Raw genomic sequence first — 12,223 nt, 5'->3', positions numbered from 1 at the left:
TTTTCCTGATAGGAAGAATTTGAGAGGTAATGTGGGGGACTCAGGGGGTAAGGAAGGAAAAATGAAACAAGATGGGATCGGGAGGGAGACAAACCATTAGAGACTCTTAATCTCACAAAATAAACTGAGGGTTGGGGGGGCAGGGAGGGTGGTTGGGTTATGGACGTTGGGGAGGGTATGTGCTATGGTGAGTGCTGTGAAGTGTGTAAACCTGGAGATTCACAGACCTGTACCCCCGGGGCTAATAATACATTATATGTTAATAAAGATTAAAAATTAAAACAAAAAAAGAAACCGATGCAAAGGCATAATAACTTGTCCCAGATCACATAGCTGGTGGAATTGGGCTCTTGGAATCCAGGTCTGTCTGATTTTTTAAAACCATGCAATTCCATGAACAAATGTTTCGTGGGTGGGGTTGTCCAAGGAGCAGTTCCCCTTGGGAGTGATCAGGATGAAAAGGGGTTTCCAAATAAGTTTGGTCTGGGGAAGTTGGACAGAGGGAGCAGAGCTCAGAGAAGGTTTTTCTGGATCCTTTCAAGTCTTACCAAGAGGTGAGGGATTTAAGAACAACTGCTGCTGAGATTTCAGCTCTTCTAGGATAAAACAGGAGGAAAACCTTGTCAGCCTTTGGTCTGTGACTTGTCTCAACAGCAGGGGGAGTGTTTGCAAACACTGGGGGCTACGGCTTGATTCTGACGGAGGAAAGTAAAGGAGTTTGAGATGAGAAGAATGACCAGGGCAGTTGGAATTAGGTAATGGTTATGTATCGAAAGTAGAAATCTTAAAATACAGAGGCTGTTATCCAACAAATCCAATTGTATCTGTCTTTGGGATGAAACTTGCACCGAAGGACCTAATCAGGAGCCCTCTGAATTCCCACTTTAGAAAGAAACCTGTGATATATTAAAACTACATTAAAAATGCCCTTGAGTGCTTTGGCTAGGTGGCACATTTTTTTTTTTTATTTGTTTATTTGACAGACAGAGATTACAAGTAGACAGAGAGGCAGGCAGAGAGAGAGAGAGAGAGAGGGAAGCAGGCTCCCTGCTGAGCAGAGAGCCCGATGCAGGACTCGATCCCAGGACTCTGGGATCATGACCTGAGCCGAAGGCAGCGGCTTAACCCACTGAGCCACCCAGGCGCCCCTAGGTGGCACATTTTGATTTCCTTCTTCTGAAAAGAAAAATAAATAAATAAATAAACAGCAAATATAAAAAAAAAAAAAAAAAAAAAAGGGAAAATCTGCAGCAACATTGGAAACTATGGAGGAGGGCCATTAAAATGCCAGATGGGCAGTGAACCTGGGCCAATGACTCCAGAAGGACATTTCTGCCCCAGAAAAGGGGCTGACCCCCTCCCCACGCCCACAATCCCAAGCTGGGGAAGCAGGCACAGTGGCTTCATGCAAACAGGAAGACGTTCCTCAAGGAACTCCTGTGTCTCAGCTGCCCTTGTGGAAGAGGTACTGGAGCTCCTGCTTGAAATCCATCCAAATAGAACGTGAGGGACTCCAGGAAGACTCCACTCACCTTGTTCTGGAGGGAAAAACCACATCCAGATAGACTGCTCGTCTTTTAAGAATGAAAAGCCACAAATGAATGCCTCAGCCCAAACACCATGTGGCCCATGAATACATAGAAGCAGGAAGGGAGGCAGACAGGGCCACACTGTAAGGAAGAGACAGATTTCAGATTGAAAGAAAAACAGATTTCAATTAAACAACAGCTAAAAAATAAAAAGCGAGAAAACAGATGAGCATGGAGCCAAATGAAGAGCCAGACGAGATAGAGTGAGAGGAACTCACGAGAAATAGTCTTCGATGGAAATCTGAATTTTGCAGTTTATTACTTGACAGCTTACATGAAGCCTTTGTGTCCTCCGAGCTTTAAAATTCCACGGTTCGGGACGCCTGGGTGGCTCAGTTGGTTAAGCAGCTGCCTTCAGCTCAGGTCATGATCCCAGCATTCTGGGATCAAGTCCCACATTGGGGCTCCTTTCTCAGCAGGGAGCCTGCTTCTCCCTCTGCCTCTGCCTGCCGTTCTGTCTGCCTGTGCACGCTCTCTCCCCCCCCCCCTCTCTCTCTGATAAATAAATAAAATCTTTAAAAAAATTAAATAAATAAATAAATAAATAAATAAAATTCCATGGTTCTGTGAACTCTAAAGCTGGGAGGAAATGAGACAAAGAAGCAGAGAATGAGGAGATAGATGGAGGTGAGCCCACAGGGAGTAATAAGATGTGTCAAATAAGGGCATTTTGAGAAATTTAACAAACCAGCTGCAGATTCTAGATAAACAGTAGAGCCTTAAAGACATCCGTTTTAACAGCATGCACGTAACATAAAATTTGCTGTCTTCACCACTTTTCAGTGTACAGGTCGGTAGTGTTAACTCTGTGCACATTCTTGTGAGGCCTGTCTCCAGAACTTTCTCACCTTGCAGAACTGAAACTCTATACCCATTAAACAACTCCTCATTTCTCCTCTCCCCCCCCAGCCGTTGACAACCACAGTTCAGCTTCCTGTTTCTAGAGTTTGATCTCTCTAGATGCCTCATAATAAGTTAATCAAAGTATTTGTGTTATGTAACTGGCTTATTTCGCTTAGCATACTGTCCTCAAGGTTCGCCCATGGTGCAGCATGTGTCAGAATTCCAGCCCTTTGTCAGGCTGCACAGAATTCCGTGGCACGCGTTCACCCACATTTTGCTTCTCCATTCGTATGTCAGTGGACAGTTTGGGTTGTTTCTACCTTTTGGCCCTTGTGAATACTGCTGCTATGAACACGTGCACAGGTAACTCTATACGATCTGGTCTCCGTTCTTTTGGCTGTATACTCAGGAGTAGTGTCATTAGATCCTATGGTTAGTTCTATTTTTAACTTTTCCAGGAACAGCCCTACTGTTTCCGGTAGTAGCTCATCATTCTCCATTCTCATCAACTGCACAGTGTTCCAGTTTCTCTACATCCTCGCCAACACTTGCTGTTTCGTTTTGAAATAGTAGTGAGGTGATATAAGTAATAGTTTTGATTTGTCAATAACAGAGTTAAAGCAACCAGAATTTCTTATACTCCTACCCGTTTGGAATAAGCGGTTACAGAAAAAAAGGACTATAAGCAATTACTAATGGGTCCTGGTTCTACCGTGAGAACTTCCGTATCCTTGAGCAAATCACAGATTATTCTAGAGCAGTGTTGTCCTTTAGAACTTTCCATGATGCTAAAAGTGTATACGGTGGCATTGTCTAGTATGGGTAACCACTAGCTATTTTTAATTAAATAAATAAAATGTAAAACTCAACACCTGGGTCAGACTAGCCACATGTAGCCACTGAGCACTTGAAATATAGCTAGTCTGAGGAGTTGAATTTTTAATTTAATTTGATTTTAGTTAGTTAAAATATAAATAGCCACATTTGGTTGGTGGCTACTATAAAGAATGCCAGTCTAGGGCATTTCTTTTGGCTCTTAAGGTAGAACAATGTGGGGCATCTGGCTGGCTCAGTCGGTGGAGCATGTGACTCTTGATCTCAGGGTTGTGAGTTCGAGCCCACATTGGGTGCAGAGACTATTTAAAATCTTTAAAAAGAAAAAAAAAAGAAAGAAGGATAAAGATAGAACCAGTTAGCCCTATACTGGGAGCTGCTGGTGCTTGCTCTGACTCTCCCATTAGTCTCTTTTCGGGGGTTGGGGGCTGGAAGGGTCAGAGGGAAAGAGAGAATCTTAAGCATGCTCCACGCCCAGCACAGAGCTGAGGCCAGGCTCAGTTTCAAGACCCTGAGATCATGACCTGAGCTGAAATCAGGAATCAGATGCTTAACCGACTGGGCCATCCAGGCACCCCATGGTCCCATTACTTTTATACCTAAGGAAAAATCTTGAGTCATCGCTACTAACCACAAGCAGCACTTCCACACCCATCACCAGCAAAATAAAACAAAGCCAGCTCAGCTCTTTGATGTTCCGGAAATATTTGCATGTTTCCTGGCACCTTCTCTGTGATGGTTTTAAGCTTTTGCTTTGTTTGGCTTCAGGACCTGTATGAGGCTGGAGAGAAGAAATGGGGGACAGATGAGGTGAAATTTCTAACTGTTCTCTGTTCCCGGAACCGAAATCATCTGTTGCATGGTAAGGCGCTTGCCTCATCTTCAAAGAAACTGAAAGATGATGAAAATTGTATTGTCCATAATTAATTGAGAATTCTCAATTTATTTGTACAAAGAACAGATTGTACTGAATTGTCTTAGATGTTTTACTTGGAAATGCATGAGTGAAACAATGTGCATGAAGGCCAATTTCTTTTTTTTTTTTTTTTAAGATTTATTTATTTATTTATTTGACACAGAGAGATCACAAGTAGGCAGAGAGGCAGGCAGAGAGAGAGAGGAGGAAGCAGGCTCCCTGCTGAGCAGAGAGCCCGATGCGGGACTCGATCCCAGGACCCTGAGATCATGACCTGAGCAGAAGGCAGCGGCCTAACCCACTGAGCCACCCAGGCGCCCTCTTTTTTCTTTTTTTAAAGATTCCATTTATTTATTTGAGAGGGAGAGAGAAGACAAATGAGGGGGAGGAGCAGGGGGAAAGGCAGAGGAAAGAGACAGAGAGAAGCAGACCCCCCACTGAGCAGGGATTCCCAGTACTTGATCATGACCTGAGCTGAAGGCAGACCCTTAACCCACTGAACTCCCCAGATGCCTGCTAAAAGATTAATTATGAAAAATTACCAGATACACAACACATTCTTAGAAGTTTGGCATTTCTGGGGCACCTGGGGGGCTCACTGGGTTAAAGCCTCTGCCTTTGGCTCAGGTCATGATCCCACGGTCCTGGGATTGAGCCCCACATCAGGCTCTCTGCTCAGCAGGGAGCCTGCTTCCCCTCCTCTCTCTGCCTGCCTCCCTGCCTACTTGTGATCTCTGTCTGTCAAATAAAGAAAAATATATATATATTAAAAAAAAGAAGTTTGGCATTTCTATTTGTAGGAAACCAACCTTCACGGTCAGTCCTTTTTCTAAAGCAGCCCCATTTAATTTTAATTACATACAAAGAAATCTTCAGTACATCAGTGAGCAATAAAATAAAATTGTTGGTTGACATTTATTCCTAGTTAATATCCAAGTTGAAAGCTAATAGAAGTGATTTCTTTAGGGAGTATGTTGCATAAAATAAATAGTGGATAATTTCAAATTTTATTTCCTATGTGTAATGTTCCTAATTTGCTTCTGATAATGCTTAGTCTTTGTAATGTGCTTTTAACTTCTATGGGGGGAAAATTGTAGCACATTTGTCGTCAGGTTTATTTTCTTCTTGTAAACAGCAATAAGGGTTTAATAAGATATTTCATCTTGTATGTAAGCTCTTTAGGTCTTTGTGTTGCATCATAATTTTATAAACCCACCATGCCTTATAATCACACACAATTTACCAAACCCATGGGAAATTTTGGAAGAATAAGTTTGGTAAATTGAAGACATAAAGTAATTGAAAATTACAGCACATTTGGAAGTTGTAGCTACTTCAGATATTCCACAGTGACTAAAAATAGGTGATCACACCTGTTAATAAATGTCATGGGCTACCGTCAAATGCACCACCTTCTGACTCAGCTCCCTATTTCTTTGGCCTTCCCTTCCTTGCCAGATGACTTATTACATAAATCTCCCCCTGGTGGTATTTTCCAAGAACTACAGGTCCTCAAAACATGCAAATAGCTAACCATTTTCACTTCTAGGCACAAGTCAGTTGTCGGGACGTTGTAAAATATCTACTTATAAACCGCTGGAAGAAAATCTAAGTACTATTTGTATAAATAAAACTTCATAATTTTCTTAGCAACCAACAATAATAGTGAGGATTCAAATAACTAGGGTTTTATTTGTTATCTTCTAGTACAGTGCTAAGAATATTAAAGATTTTTCTTTTTTATTTGACAGGGAGAGAGAACAAGCACAAACAAGGGGGAGCAGCAGGCAGAGGGAGAAGCAGGCTCCCCACTGAGCAGGGAGCCTGAATGTGGGGCTCAATCCCAAGACCCTGGGATCATGACCTGAGCCAAAGGCAGAGACTTAATGAACTGAGCCATCCAGGGACCCCCAGTGCTAAGCATATTATAAGCATTGTTTGTCGCAACATCTCATTGGAGCAGCCAGTATCTATACCATTTCACAGAGAAGAAAACTGAGGCTTAGAAAATGTATCAATTAGATCTTTTGATTCTAAGCAGTAGATGCAGACTCCCAACTTCAGTAAGAAGAAGAAATAATACAGAATGGGACAAGAAGGAAAATGGAAAATATTGGTGACTCATTGAATTGAAGGGAGATCTGAACATTTCCAGGAAGTACAGAAATCAAGGCAGATCTAGGGATCTTAGTGGAAGGGAGTCACATATTTAATTTATTTATTTATTTATTTAAGATTTTATTTATTTGACAGAGAGAGAGAAATCACAGGTAGGCAGAGAGGCAGGCAGAGAGAGAGAGGGGAGGAAGCAGGCTCCCTGCGGAGCAGAGAGCCCCACTCGGGGCTCAATCCCAGGACCCTGGGATCATGACCTGAGCCGAAGGCAGAGGCTTTAACCCACTGAGCCATCCAGGTGCCCCCACATATTTTATTTGTAAGGCAGAGTTTCCAAAGTCTGGTCTTCATTGAAAATGCTGGTTCTTGAACCCCTACTTGGCTGACTCTGATTCCCTGAAAGTGACATCCAGGAAGTTTCCCAGGTTTCCCAGGTGATTCTTACATTGGCTAAGGTGAAAGATGACTCACTGCTTTTGACCTTCCCCAGGAGGGTGAGACTGGTTCTGGTCCAGTGAACTTTCCACTCACTTCGTAGAGCTTATGGTCTGTGTTGAGAGGCAGGGTGTCCCTGGATTGACAGCCCTGTGAGAATCATCCTGATGGGGCCTGGGACGGCACCCCAAAGAATTAATGTTAAGAAGATAAAACAAGGGGCACCTGGGTGGCTCAATGGGTTAAAGCCTCTGCCTTCGGCTCAGGTCCCGGTCTCAGAGTCCTGGGATCGAGCCCCGCATCAGGCTCTCTGCTCAGCGGGGAACCTGCTTCCTCTCTCTCTCTCTCTGCCTGCCTCTCTGCCTATTTGTGATCTCTGTCTGCCAAATAAATAAATAAAATATTTTTTTTAAAAAAAAAGATAAAACAAATAATCCACTCTAAGAAGGCTCCAGAAGGAGGCTCTGAGAGGGAAATAGGTTTATCACATTCAAAAATACTTGGCAAAAAGTAAAAAAAATAATTATGTTACAGTCTATTAAAAGATGCAACTGTTCGTTACCAAATGTGATTCAACAGTTGAAAGGGTTGAATTGCTCTAGTTTTGATGAGCCAAAAGGAAGACGAACATGCAGGTGATTGCCAAGGCCAAAATTACAGAAAGACATGGTCTGCTTATTAAAGGGAACAATGAGAAAAGAAAGTAAATCTCTCCAGACATTATCACTATTATATGTGTGAGAAAGCGAGGTCCCAAATAAGGGAAAGGGCTTGCCTGATACCCTCCAAGAGGCACAATATTCCTTTGTCCATTCCACTTGCCATATGCCTCCCGGTTCTCACTGACATTGATAATTAATTGCCTCCTGATATATGCCAAAGAATAAAGAGCGAGCTCTAGAAAGATGCTTATTCTCTCCATAAATTTTAGTTCCCTGTATTCTTTTTTTTATTATTTATAATTCCACTCTATTACTGTTTGTAGTGTTTGATGAATACAAAAGGATATCTCAGAAGGATATTGAGCAGAGTATTAAGTCTGAAACATCTGGTAGTTTTGAAGATGCTCTTCTGGCCATAGGTAAGCTGGTCATGGGGTGGGGAGCAGAGAAACAAACGTTTATAGACTTTCCTTCTTACCAGTTTGTTGTCATGGAGATACAGTTTTTTGGTTTCAGGGATTAAAAAAAAAAAAAGTTGAAATCACCCATAATAAGATCCAGAATTTTAAACAAGAAGTATTACATGTGTTCTGATTGTTACTCTGTTATATAGTTTTCTATATTTTATATCCTCTGTGCCTTTATATCTCAGTATACTGGAAAGATAACCCTATAGTAGCTGCATTTTTCAAGTCTATGAATGGTTAGAACTAATAAGAGTTTCAGAATAGTAATCATTTTTAAACTGTATGCTGCCTTTTGCTTTAATTGCCTTTATTATTTCTCCAATTAATTACTTTATTAATTATTTTTCCATGGCCTGTGTTAATAAGACATTGTTTGGCTAAAATTTTTCCGACAAAGCAATGGGGAGATATTAATTTCATACCTTGTAGAAACAGAAGGAACAACTGTCATTTTTTTCTCATAGATTTTATTTGTAATTTTGCTATTTCCTTTTTTAATCTCTTAACAGTAAAGTGCATGAGGAACAAATCTGCATATTTTGCTGAAAGGCTTTATAAATCTATGAAGGTAAGTGGCCTTATTTTTAGCATCTGAATGACTTCAGCATGTCTTGAGTCTACTTTCATGTTTACTTATGTTTCCTACACAAATTAACCAAAAGCCTGAGATACTCAGTTCATCAAATACTTCACTGAGTGCCTGTTAATAGAAATACTAGGTAATAATTATTGAGTACTTATAACATGATCACTATTCCTATTCTGTATACACATGGATTAATTTTATGCCTATCGCAGCTGTGTGGGGCAGGTACTATTATTAACCCCCATTTTACAGATGAGAAAACTGAGACATAGGGAGGTGCGCAGTTTGCCCAGGGTCCTCAGTGACAACGCAACAGAGCAGGGATACACACACTGGCAGTCTGGCTTCAGAGCCCAGGCTCCTAACCGTGCCGTATCCTCTATGCGGACACCCTTGCTGGGAACCATGGGAGGTGCAGGAGAGATCAAAAGGTAGGAAGGGGAAGGCAGGTATGGGCAGAACACGGATAAGAACAAAATAGAAGGTAAGACGGTAATTGAGGACCCAAATGTATAGGAATACAGAGAGACTATTTTTTCCCCATATTTGTTGAGGAGGTGAGGATCAGAAAAGACTAGGGTAAAGAAGTTGGTATCTGTGAGCAGGACCTTCAAGGAAGTTTTACATGAGGGGCTTCCATACAGGAGGAAGGGTGCTGAGGCTGGGGAGGGAAGGGGGACATTCAGGGGGAGGGATCGTGGCAGGCAGGGCGAGGCAGCTGGCTGGGAATGCGGACTATGTCTCTAGTGGCAGGGAGGGGTCTCCTCTGGTCAGAACACAGAACGTTGGAAAGCCTTGAACACTGGTGAGGAGCGGCGTTCCACACGCTTTCTAAGGTTGTGGTAGGACATCACCAGGATGAGCCACGCAGAGATTTGCCTTGATAAGCTAACAAAGAAGACCGTCTGGAAACCAGCATGGATCTTGTTTTCTTCCTTAGGGCTTGGGCACCGATGATGACACCCTGATCAGAGTTATGGTTTCCCGAGCGGAGATTGATATGATGGACATTCGGGAAAACTTCAAGAGGCTCTATGGAAAGTCTCTGTATTCCTTCATCAAGGTGGGTCACGGGAGTCCAGCCTCGGGCCAGGGGAAGGCTCTGAGGAAAGAATGGGGTTCCAGCCCGGGCATTCAGACACTTCTTAGCCACTCCCTGGCAGATAGCCTCCCCTTTAAAGATGGTACTGCGATTCAGGTATTTCCAGTTTTTCCCCTTTCACACAGATGTTTAAATCCTGGCCAGGCTAAAAGCTGGAAATGTTTGCCTTCTAAATATAGTAATTATTTCATGTTGACTCCAGACAGAGAAAGAGTATATTTTAATGAATACTTTCAACAATGCAGTTTCCCTGTCTACCTGCTTACGGTGAAAGGGACACAACGAAATCAGTCATCCAAAACTCTCTCCCGGGCCAGCTGAGGTCTGCTGAAAATATGGGAAAGCATGTTACCCTGGCCTGGATTGCTGCCTTTCTTTACCCAATGGCAGCAGACTTCCAGGAGTCAGGACCTGGCCTAGGGGTGATGAGAAATGACTCACATCCCTTAAAACCCCTCATTACTGGGATTTTGCTTCCTGAGGAAGCCAGAAGGGCCTTAGGAATATGAAACCAAGAACACACTTCCCTAGAAGCTGATGTTGCCTGCACAGTAAACTTCAAATCAGGATTTGATCCGTGAATTAAATATTCTGAATCCCACCCATAGCCTGCAGAGTATAATTATGAGGTGGTCTGAGCTGCTGAGTTTGTTACTATGTATACAGGCATTTAGGAACTTGTTTCTATTTCTGGACCAATTATGAGGTAACTTTAGTTTGCAGAGCTGAAATATAGCTAGCTGTAGGTAAAATACTTCTAAGATTCAAGGATGACCATAGGGGAAGTTAAGAGAAAATAATATTTATACTATATAATATAGAATTAATATCCCTTTATGAAGAGCTGCTGCAAATCACAAAGAAAAGGGAGAAAAATCCGAAAAGAAAACAGGCACTTACTTCATGAAAGATGAAACACTAATGGACAATAAACGTATAGAATGTTTAATACCCATAATGTACAGTGAATGTCAAGTGAAAACAAATCACCATCTTTCACTTCATACCTTAACAAAGTTTAAACAGATCATAGCCAGCATTGAGAAGGGCTTGAGGGGCCACCTGGGTGGCTCAGTGGGTTAAAGCCTCTGCCTTTGGCTCAGGTCATGATCCCAGGGTCCTGGGATTGAGCCCCGCATTGGGCTCTTTGCTCAGCAGGGAGCCTGCATCCTCCTCTCTCTCTGACTACGTCTCTGCCTACTTATGATCTCTGCCTGTCAAATAAATAAATAAAATATTTTAAAAAATAAAATAAAAAAGAGAAGGGCTTGAGGAAAATTCACCATGTCTTATGGAGGGACTATAAGGTGGTCTAACCTTTCTGGGAAGCAAGTTGGCAATAAATGTTTGTTGTTTTTGTTTTAAAGATTTATTTGTTTATTTGAGAGAGAAAGCATGGGTGCATGAGTCGGGGCGGGGGGGTGGTAAAAGGAGAGAGAGAGAAGCACACTCCCTGCTGAGCTCAGATCCTGATGGAGCATTTAATCTCAGGACCCCAAGATCATGACCTGAACCAAAATCAAGAGTCAGACCCTTAAATGACAGAGCCTCCAAGGTGCCCTGGCATTAAATGTTAAAAACAAAACAAAAACTATACCTCTTACTTAGCTATTACATGTTTAGGAATTTCGTTAGAGAAAATAACAGAATAAAAGTAGAATAAACAGAATAACAGAATAAAAGTACATGAATCCAGAAGCCAGGAGAAGATATTTGCAATATTTAGTAAGGGTTTACTATCCAGAATATATAAAGTGTTCCTACTACTCAACAAAAAAAAAACCCAATTTAAAAATGACAAAGGAGGGCGCCTGGATGGCTCAGTGGGTTAAAGCCTCTGCCTTCGGCTCAGGTCATGAGCTCAGGGTCCCGGGATCGAGCCCCACATTGGGCTATCGGCTCAGTGGGGAGCCCGCTTCCTTCTCTCTCTCTGCCTGCCTCTCTGCCTACTTGTAAACTCTGTCTGTCAAATAAATAAATAAAATCTTAAAAAAAAAATGACAAAGGAACTGAATAGACATTTCTCCAAGGAAGATAAGCAAATGGCCAATAAGCACATGAAAAGATGCCCGACATCATTAATCATTAGGGAAATGCAAATCAAAACCACAATGAAATACCTATTAGGATGACTATAATTTTAAAAAACAAGAACAGAAAATAACAAGTGTTGGAGAGGATTTGGAGAAACTATAACCTTTGTGCATTGCTGGTGTGGATGTAAAATGGTGTAGACACTGTGAAAAACAGTTTGGCACTTCCTCAAAGAGTTAAACATAAAAAATACAGTTAAACATAGAATTACCAAATGACCCAGCAATTCTGCTCCCTCCTATATACTCAAAAGAAATGAAAACAGGGGCTCTAACAGATACTTCTACACCAATGTAAACATTATTTATAAGAGCAAAAGGCGGCAACAACCTAAGTATCCAGCAACAGATGAATGGATAAACAAAATGAGGTATATACATTCATAAAAAGGAATGAAGTTTCTGATACATGGATGTACCTTCAGAACATGCTAAGTGGAATAAACCAGACAAAAGAGGACAAATACTGTATGATTCTGTGTACTTACACGAAATATTTAGAAAAGGTAAATTCAGAGAGACAGAAAGTAGATTAAAGGTTGCCAGGGGTGGGGGGATAGGTTAGTGGTTACAGAATTGGG

The 12,223-nt window shown here is 41.8% G+C and overlaps 1 protein-coding gene across 8 annotated transcripts in view; it reads left to right on the top strand.

Annotated features, from left to right (window-relative positions):
- Nucleotides 1-12,223, top strand: part of ANXA4 (annexin A4) — a 73,690-nt gene that overhangs the window by 58,596 nt on the left and 2,871 nt on the right. For all 8 annotated transcript variants that reach the window (XM_082744091.1, XM_082744087.1, XM_082744088.1 and 5 more), the window contains 4 exons: nt 4,035-4,128; nt 7,718-7,813; nt 8,371-8,429; nt 9,388-9,510. In XM_082744091.1, coding sequence (XP_082600217.1) covers nt 4,035-4,128; nt 7,718-7,813; nt 8,371-8,429; nt 9,388-9,510 — 372 coding nt within the window. The remainder of the gene's footprint in view (nt 1-4,034; nt 4,129-7,717; nt 7,814-8,370; nt 8,430-9,387; nt 9,511-12,223) is intronic.

Source organism: Mustela nivalis, assembly GCF_964662115.1.
Source record: "Mustela nivalis genome assembly, chromosome: 8".
NCBI lineage: Eukaryota > Metazoa > Chordata > Mammalia > Carnivora > Mustelidae > Mustela > Mustela nivalis.
Note: the sequence above shows the minus strand (reverse complement) of the source record. Positions and strands in the feature narration are given on the sequence as shown.